The 9,264-nt window shown below is 43.9% G+C and overlaps 2 protein-coding genes across 2 annotated transcripts; both read left to right on the top strand.

Annotated features, from left to right (window-relative positions):
* The first annotated feature begins 478 nt into the window (after positions 1-478).
* On the top strand, positions 479-3,984 carry LOC116385604 (5,6-dihydroxyindole-2-carboxylic acid oxidase-like). The gene is made up of 7 exons (XM_031851232.1): positions 479-1,004; positions 1,442-1,764; positions 2,157-2,361; positions 2,487-2,654; positions 2,751-2,930; positions 3,046-3,192; positions 3,302-3,984. Exons 1-7 carry the CDS (start codon positions 650-652, stop codon positions 3,487-3,489), a joined length of 1,566 nt encoding a protein of 521 aa, XP_031707092.1. The 5' UTR covers positions 479-649; the 3' UTR covers positions 3,490-3,984.
* An 865-nt stretch (positions 3,985-4,849) lies between these two features.
* Positions 4,850-8,917, top strand: lurap1l (leucine rich adaptor protein 1 like). The gene is made up of 2 exons (XM_031851375.1): positions 4,850-5,233; positions 7,571-8,917. Exons 1-2 carry the CDS (start codon positions 5,015-5,017, stop codon positions 7,958-7,960), a joined length of 609 nt encoding a protein of 202 aa, XP_031707235.1. The 5' UTR covers positions 4,850-5,014; the 3' UTR covers positions 7,961-8,917.
* Positions 8,918-9,264: the final 347 nt, after the last annotated feature.

Raw genomic sequence — 9,264 nt, 5'->3', positions numbered from 1 at the left:
TTTCTGAGTTTGCTTGCAGCACCAAGTTTGTTGTTTGAATTCCACAAACATTTGTGTGCCCATACGGCTACATTTTATAAAACGCTACCACTTCATAACAAATTAATTTCAATATAGTGCTCATGAAGTCGTGCTGAAACCTTAGTCCATGTACACCTATTAAAGTTCATATAGGGATGCTAATTCATCATAATTTGTGTTTTAATCTAAAACTGTTTCGTAATGAATCAGACTTCTTCCCTCATTTAATGTTGGACTCATTCTGGTAACTTTAGAAGTACAGTGAGTTTTTTGAACAATAATACTGTTCATCAGGGATCACACTTTCTCCCTCCGTGCCCAGGAGGAAATATGATGTTGTGTGATGGCATCACGCGGGGTAAAATCCGGTCATGCGCTAATCTGGTATTTAAGTTTCACAGTTCACCGGTTTGGGGGGGGGAAGTAGAAGCACAGCCTGGGCGCATGGAAGGGGACGTTTTATACACGCAGATAGTTAACGGGGAAAAGCATTCCTGTTGTGGTAAAGTGATTCACATTCACTTTGGATAAAAGCTTCGTTTAAGTGCATAATTACAGGTAAATCATCAGTCGGTAAAACTGACTCCAATTCAGCCGTGCGTAAAATCTGATAACCGTTGTTGGAAAAATGTGGCAGTGCTGCTGTTTGGTGCTTGTGGGCGCGGCGCTTGTGAGCGCTCAGTTCCCCAGAGAGTGTGTGACACCCGAAGGACTCAGGAGTGGACAGTGCTGTCCATCGCCCTCCGGACTCGGCGACGACCCGTGCGGCTCCAGCGCGGGGCGCGGGCAGTGCGTGTCCATCTCGGCGGACGCGCGCCCGCACGGTCCTCAGTACCCGCACGACGGACGGGACGATCGGGAACGATGGCCGGTCCGTTTCTTCAACCGCACTTGTCAGTGCAACGGGAACTTCAGCGGTTATAACTGCGGCCGCTGCAGACACGGATGGACGGGGCCTGTCTGTGACCAGCGAGTTTCTGTTGGTAAGTGCGCAAAACCAGGGGACATATTCATATAATAATGCTGTAGTACATTGACTCTGACTGAAGTTAAGAGAGAACATAGCTAGCAAATCTGGAGGTGGTATAATTCTGTGTTGTTGCTCAGTGGCACTTAAGCACTCCTTTGGGACACCTCATCGAGCACAATGAACGGATTTTTGCTCATATGTTTTCGTTGTAACTATTTTAAAGGACAAAGACAGATTATTTTACCTAAATGAATTCACAATGATTGAAGCTAAATGTATTTGAAATAGTTACAGCCCTGAAAGTTAGAAAAGGGCATTTGATTTAAAATTTGATCAAAACTGCCCCTTACGCGCATTTTTGTACTTCTTTTCTCAGTCATTAAAAACTGATCTCCAATTAACGCATGACTGGTTGAGTTAATCCACTTTCCCGCTTCCATAATCCCCCAGTAAGACGAAACGTGATGCAGCTCAGCGCGGACGAGAAGCGAGCGTTCGTGAACGCGCTGGACCAGGCCAAGCGCACGGTGCAGCCCGACCTGGTGATCGCCACGCGGCGCTATCCGGAGATCTTCGGGCCCGACGGGAACACCGTGCAGTTCGAGAACGTCACCATCTACAATTACTTCGTGTGGACCCACTACTTCTCGGTCAGCAAGACGTTCCTGGGTGCTGGGCAGGCCAGTTTCGGGGGAGTGGACTTCTCCCACGAGGGGCCTGGTTTTGTCACCTGGCACAGGTTCCACCTTTTACAGCTGGAGCGAGACATGCAGGTGAGAACCTTTATAAAGAGGGGTGACAATTGGAGTAATGTTGACGTAATTGCATACACAATGTGATAGAATTACCGATATGTCACCGTCTAATTTCTTAGTTCACCCCCTTGTCTTTCCCCAAAGGCTTTTAGAGAACCAATATTCAGATGTATTCATGTATTCTGAACAGATATTTTCATTGACTGTGTTAAAAAAAAATCTCTGTGTGTGTGAAAATGATAACCAATTTATTCTGTGCATTGACTCCATGACCAAATGAGACTCTAAATATACATTGACACATTAAGGAGGTGGAAATACATTGTCGGCAACATAATAAAATAAAGACTCAGCCTTGATCTTCACATTCACAAAGTAACTCAGCCATGCTTCCATTTATGTACAACCAGGACATGCTGCAAGACCCCTCCTTCGCCCTGCCCTACTGGAACTTTGCCATCGGTGGAAGCACATGCGACATCTGCACAGATGACCTGATGGGAGCCCGGAGCAGCTTTGACATGAATTCCCTCAGCACCAACTCCCTCTTCTCCCAGTGGAGGGTCATATGTGAGAGCGTAGAAGACTACGACACACTGGGAACCATTTGCAACAGTAAGACTGTAGTTTCTTCACCGTGGCAAATATTCATAGTGTTGTTACAGTGATCTCCTTTATGGTGATAGTGCAGAGAAATTGATGTCCTGTATCTAATCTGCATGGTTCCTGTCTCCTGCCAGGCTCTGAGACGTCTCCCATCAGAAGGAACCCAGCAGGGAATGTCAACAGGCCGATGGTCCAGCGTCTCCCAGAGCCCCAGGATGTGGCAGACTGTCTGCAGGTTAACGCTTTCGACACACCGCCCTATTACTCCACCTCCTCCGAAAGCTTCCGAAACACAATTGAAGGTGAGCAATTACGAAGACATTTTTCTGTCGGACCGTGTTTTCACATTGACATGCAATGTTTCTGCATTTGCATGACTTTTCGTGCCGTTTCGGCAGGCTACAGCGCCCCCCAGGGGAACTATGACCCTGTGGTGAGGAGCCTCCACAACCTGGCCCACCTGTTCCTGAATGGGACAGGAGGACAGACTCACCTCTCCCCCAATGACCCCATCTTCGTCCTGCTGCACACCTACACCGACGCTATATTTGATGAATGGTTGAGAAGACACAGTCCAGGTTTTTTTTTTCAAAAACACTTGTTTTAGATGTTTAATTGATAAAACCTACATATTTTACTGCTTTATATATAACATGGTGATCTTATAGGCTAACTTCAAGTATTTCTTGACAGATTCAACTCTGTATCCCGAAGAAAATGCCCCGATCGGTCACAACAGAGGCTCCAACATGGTGCCTTTCTGGCCCCCCGTGACTAACGCCGAGATGTTTTTGACTGCCCCCGAAAATCTTGGTTACTCGTACGAAGCTGAATGGCCAGGTATTCCTTCCGGATGATTTCTAGCACTTGGCACATTCTCGTGGGTCTGCTTTGCCTTTAAATGAATCCAGACGACGAAGGTAATAATCCTCCTCTTCTACCTCTCCAGCTCAAGCTTTCACTACGACTGAAATCATCACCATGGCCATAGTCGCTGCCCTCGTGCTCGTCGCGGCCGTCTTCGCTGCCACCACGTGTGCCGTGCGTGCCAGGTCTCGCAAGATGGAGGGCCACCAGCCTCTGCTTGGAGATCACTACCAGCGCTACGACGATGCCAAAAGCCAATCTGTGGTCTAAGATCGTTGTTTGAACATGAGCCTCTCTCTTCTCTTTACTTTTGCAGTGACGCAGCAATGCAGTTGTTTGAAGCACGGCTGTGTTCTCACTGAAAATGCTACAATATCTTTTGGCCCTATAGCAAAGCTGGTGTAGTTGCTTTTCTTTTTTTTTGTTAAAAATACTACAGCTATGAAGCACTCATTGAAGATGCATTTTTGTAATTGGAAGGTTTAGATCTATGCACTACTTTCTCAGTACTCTTTGCAATGGTGCGATCTTTGTGTTCAAATAAAGAGAACATGGATAACTGAAGTGTTATGGTGATGCCAGCAGGTGGTGCTAAACTGGTGCTGTCAGGGCTTCTACTGTAAATGACTTTTCAGGATCAGCAATGCTGCCTCCTGTAGTTTAGATTTTGATATTGCACTAAGTAAAAAGGTGACCAGATGTAAAGAGTGTCGATTCTGATTTGCTATTTGGTGGAGGAATGGAGTAATACAAATGAATTAAAACATATACAACGACAAGTTCCACCATGTTTGTTGTCCGTAGACCATTATAGAGGTGAAGTGTGAGGAATTACTAAGTACACTGCCCATGTGATGGATCCACAACGCCCACAAGGGGATGCAAGAGTTCAAATTGTAAAACTCTCCACATTGTTGGTGAGAGAGATATGCTTTGAGGTGAGAGGGTGTTGTATATAAATGATGTATTAAGATTGATCCAAAAGACCATCTAAAATCTAATTAACGAAAGAAGAGTTGAAAGAAAAGTGTCTATAACGTTGTTATAATCCGGGGACCTTTCTGAATTGTGTGCTCGCACCATATGCATCTATTTTTGTCTTCTTTTTTTTCTCCAACTTAATGGTCATTAACGCTATTCTGTTTTTACATTTATACTTCTGCCAGAAAGTGGTTGAATCTGGGTGCGTGGCAAATTATTTAAATAATTGAATTGTTTGTCCACACAGTGATTTGTTCGACTTTATACCAACACTGGGTGATTAAAACATTAATAAACGCAAGATGAAATATATTTATGTTCACACCAAATCACAACATTTTCTACATACTCTTATGTAATCTCCGGAGCCCATGTTTAAAGGGTATTTCAGTACTTTTCATTCATGATTTTGCTTCACTTTGTTTACCTGCATTCATTACGCATTTGAAAGTCTTTGTAGAAACACATAACCTGTCTGGTGTCTGGTGTCAGAGGAAGCTCCTTTATGGGAGGGTCTACACAGAGCACGTTGTCGTTAGACTGGCTCACTACTGGTCCGCCGCTTAAATGGGAGGTCTGTCGGCGTAACAGCGGTGCGGTGGACTCAGGGTAAAGTGGCATTGGCCCGACACTTCGTTCTGTCACCGGGTCGGGTAAAGTCGCGCAAAGTGAAGCGCCTGTTGCAACTTTGGATCAACTCTTCTTTGGATGTAGCTCGCGCGCGTCTCTCCTAACAACTCACAGCGCTGCGCTTCACACGTCCGCTTGCTCCACTTCAAAAAGTGTCAACGTGTGATATTTCGGACAGTCCGCAATGGACGAGGATAAAAACGTCCTGCCTGCTTTGAAGGATATAGAGACAAAGTTGGGTCTTAAGGTCCCGGATAGCCTCATTCGTTCTCTTGCTGCAGGAAAGCATCCCGACGTGCACGAGAAGTCTGCAGCGCCGCATTTAGTGAACTGCACACTGTATGGCAACAATGCGGACTTGAAAAGACTGGAGAGCAAAATGCTGTTCCTAAAACAAGAAATGGTATGCGTCTCTTTTGTTTCTGTATGTTTAAACGAGCTGTTAGGGAATTGTTACAGTAAGGAAACTGCCAGTTGATAAATAGATATGACATAATCATAAATCATATGACAAAGCTAAGAAATAGAGATGCTCCAGTGTAGCTTTTATGTTCGTTAAAAATGTACATACTTGTTATTAACTAGGTCACTAATGCTTAACCTTACATTCGTCCGAGCAGTTTATTCGTCCACAAACGTTCCAATTACGCTAATGGGAGCAGGAAATACACTTGACTGTGTTATTAAACCAGCCAATTATGCATGACTTAATGTCAGGCAGGTAAAACAAGATTGCTCTCTCTCTCTAATGCATCGCATTTTTTGGCAGCCGGGCCTGGGCTCAAATGCAAAGCAGGTCTACATATCAACATGTGGTTGTTGCATGCAAAGTCCCACTGATGGATGTTGAGCCTCCTTGTGTTATAAAGCACCGTGCAACCGGCCAATCCGTGAGAGGCATGCACACCTGAGCACTGAAGTCAGCAGGGACCTTTGTTGATAAACTGTCCTTACCTCAGGAAATAATCCCCCCCCCCCACACACACACACTTGATTATTCAAACTACTCTGTGAAAAAGGTAAATAGACATACTGCCTGTGTAATCACCTTTTTATTTATTTCGTAGTTCTCTCTACCAATACGCACAGTATTTTTAAATGTTATACTTGTTAGACTGAAGCTTTGAAGATTCCCAGAGTCCTAGCGAACCCCCCCCCCCCCCCTCATTTTAAGTCAGGTCATGAAAGGTATTAGGATTCCTGAGCAGATGGCCCGGTTGAATGCAGTATGAGGGCTGGATCAAGGCCAGCAGACAGACCAATCGCCCAGAGAGTTTGTGTTGATAAGCTGACATTTATGTGACGAGAGACATTGGGACCTATAACAGTATTTTTTAAATGGTTTAATTCGCATGCGTTTCAACCGTGACTGTCATGTCATCTTGTAATTGTGTTGATACGTGAAGAAGAAAAACACGTATTGACTTTTAAAAATGAATTGCGTGTAATGCCATTAGTGCTCTCTCTCTCTCTCTCTCATTGTCAGACAGCTAATTGTTGATTTGGGCCATCTTGGGCTTCCATGATTTTGCGGCTACCATCACAACTTCATCTCTAATCCGATCAGACTGCTCTCTTTTGGTGTGCACACGTCTGGTAGACACACACACACACACTTTTTGCAACATCATTGTGTTTAGCTACATTTTACAACACTTGAGGGGCCTATCAAAGGACCAAATGAACTCTGAAATTTGCAGTTCAGAAAAAGGTTATGGATCAGCTCTTATTAGTTTCATATGACAAATTAAACATGTGTTACTATCCAGCAGAGACACAATTATGCAGCGCTAATTGTGTTGCCCAAAACTCATCTTGTGTTACTGACCCTCCGGTGCCACCTTATTAACACGAGATCGCTTTTTGGTCTTAAATAGCAATGCGACTCCATCTGCTCGTCTTCCATGTGTGTGTGTGTAAAGCGGGTGGTTATTCTCACAAAACAAACACATCGGCAGCCGTATGAGTCAAATGAAGCCTGGTCGTAAATCCACTCCAAAGAAGGTCTGTTGTATCAAGCCAGCTGTCTGGAGCACTGTACCAGCCCTGTTTACCTTCATCTGCCTCAATGCATTTTCAATGTAGGAGGCTGTCACAGCTGTTCCTTCACCATTTTTCATCCTGACTGAGTGTCAGTCACCCGGCGACAACAGGAATCCCTTTGATTGACCCCATATGCTGTCCACTTCCCTCCCCAGTCAGTGGTTTGTCATGGCATGGAGTTAAATCAATGGCCATACTGTGTAAAGTAGGCATGTCATTCAGAATCCTGGAGGCAGACGGTTTCCTGCACGTGCTGTTCTATGAGTAGCATGTCGTCTTTCCGGTGCCACACATAGTTAAGTCTCTTTGTTCACAACAAAGCCTGATAGTCTCAACATAATAGCACATAGTGTTCTGCCCATGTGAGGGTATAAGAATGCTAACAATTGTTGAGAAAGAAGTCTCTCCACAATGTTCATTTAGTAGCTGATCCGGAGCTTTTCCTTCATGTCACATGACCTTCATACCCAGTTGTTATAGAAATGTAGATATTCAAATTTCCAATTTTTTTTGTCTAAGCACTTTCAGCTCTCGCATCCATGTTGATTTAAAAGCTGAGGTTCAATCTGCTAATGAAAACCATGTCATAAGCTCCAGAATAGCTCCTAAATGAACTTCTCAAAATGTTGAACTTGTACCTGGAATGCTCGATTTAGCACCAATGAACCTGACCGGGATGCTTTTCTCCAACTCACAGGCACATCTGCGAGCCATCGACGTGAAGCTGATGCAGCAGCTGATGTCCATCAACGAGGGCATCGAGTCCATCCGTTGGATGATAGAAGACAAAGGAGGCGTGGCCAGCCAAGAGGGCAGCCTGACGGGCAGCTTGTACAGCCTGTCAGACAGCCAGGACGGTACCTCGCTGCGAGGCAGCTTCAACAGCTTGAATGACGGCAACAGTGACGGGCTAGATACTCTGTCTGTGGGTAGTTACTTGGACACTCTAGCAGAGGACCTCTCGGACGACCCCTCACCTACAGATCTCGACTGTTTTGTTGATAAAACGGTTATCGATGGGGATACTTTCAGCAAATCACCACTGAAACTCAGGGCGGAATCGGATGAATACTACTGCTTTGGATAATGAGCTAAACACAGTGGTTACAGAGACTACTGAGATATGTGAAGACAGATTTTAAAATGTGTTCTTCACAAATTAACACAGCTGTCAGAATATTTTCCAATGGCGAATGTTGCTTTTTACCTTTTTAAACCAACATCCTTATGCGGTGGTTTGAACACGCCTCGACAAACCATTGCCACTTAATGTCGCACCACAAGTGAAAACACCTTTACAGTTCTTTAAGTCTTAATATTTTATCATGCAGGTCAATTGAGTAAAAAAGGTGCTCTGTTAGGATTTAAAGATTGTATTTATTGAGTTACCTCAGCAGTTTAGTTTCACAGATGAGAGTACTTCTTGGACTAAACCTAATGACGACGGGGGGGAATAAGAGTAGCAGCATAAGCTGAACATCAAATCTTCTTTATCTAATGTCAGCCCCAATCATCTGATCTAAGTGAAGGAGTAGATTAGGGTTTAGCAGCCACTTGGAAAATTGGACGTTTCACGCTGAGTGATGCAAGTAGAGTTAACTATTTAAAGTGGTAAGTTTTAAGTGTTAAAGCAAGTGCAATTTGCTTCCATGCCAAATTCTGAGCTCCGCCTACTATAGATGTTCAGCTTGTAACTATTTGTACTTAAATGTTTTGACATGATGGAAGTTCCTAAGCTCAATCGCATTCTGCAATAGTAGAACGTCCATGTGCACTCGAGAGATTAGTAGCACGTTTTAAAGCACAGATGCTTGACTGAAAACCAAAGCAATTTGATTGTCTTATAGCTCATTTTAGGCCTGAGGCAAAACCCTGTTAATGCCTGATGGGAGATTTGTTGACGCTGGACATGTGGAACACGAGTTTGCTTTGTGGGCACATTTTAGTTCTCTGTTGTCAAAAACAGGTGTGTTGTTTTAGCTTTAAATGTTGTAGTTTGTTTTTTTTGTCATTTGTATTTTACACTGCCTGCATTTGTAAGAAAAAAAACATGTTTGTTTTTTATGGGTTGCTGTTCATTTTGTTGTGGAAATGAAATAATATATTGTGATTTTTTTTTTTTTCTCCTGCTCACATTGTGTAAGTCTTTAATGAAAAAAAAAACTCAAACACAGTAACTTGTGTTATTCTCAATTCTTTCGAAAACAAACCCCAGTTCCCTGACCCCGTTATGGAACCTTAATGAGATGGGAAGTGAACACCCCTATATATGAACTCTGTCCCTACATGTCCCTTTCCTTTACTAAAATACAAAACCAGGATGATTCTGAATTTGGCAAATGGCTGCTTACTTGCGCCCTTTAAACGTCCCCCGCTACTAGCAGAAGAATG

Source organism: Anarrhichthys ocellatus, unplaced genomic scaffold (genome assembly GCF_004355925.1).
Source record: "Anarrhichthys ocellatus isolate YVR2014 unplaced genomic scaffold, GSC_Weel_1.0 scaffold11, whole genome shotgun sequence".
Lineage (NCBI taxonomy): Eukaryota > Metazoa > Chordata > Actinopteri > Perciformes > Anarhichadidae > Anarrhichthys > Anarrhichthys ocellatus.
This window is presented reverse-complemented; position numbering and strand designations above follow the sequence as displayed.

Excerpts from the sequence above, each read along its gene's own strand:
- LOC116385604 (XM_031851232.1), top strand. The coding sequence starts at position 650 with ATGTGGCAGTGCTGCTGTTTGGTGCTTGTGGGCGCGGCGCTTGTGAGC. Across the intron at positions 2,362-2,486 it reads ACTGGGAACCATTTGCAACA|GCTCTGAGACGTCTCCCATC; the intron begins GTAAGACTGTAG and ends GTCTCCTGCCAG. Across the intron at positions 2,931-3,045 it reads GTTGAGAAGACACAGTCCAG|ATTCAACTCTGTATCCCGAA; the intron begins GTTTTTTTTTTC and ends ATTTCTTGACAG.
- lurap1l (XM_031851375.1), top strand. The coding sequence starts at position 5,015 with ATGGACGAGGATAAAAACGTCCTGCCTGCTTTGAAGGATATAGAGACA. Across the intron at positions 5,234-7,570 it reads TGTTCCTAAAACAAGAAATG|GCACATCTGCGAGCCATCGA; the intron begins GTATGCGTCTCT and ends TCCAACTCACAG.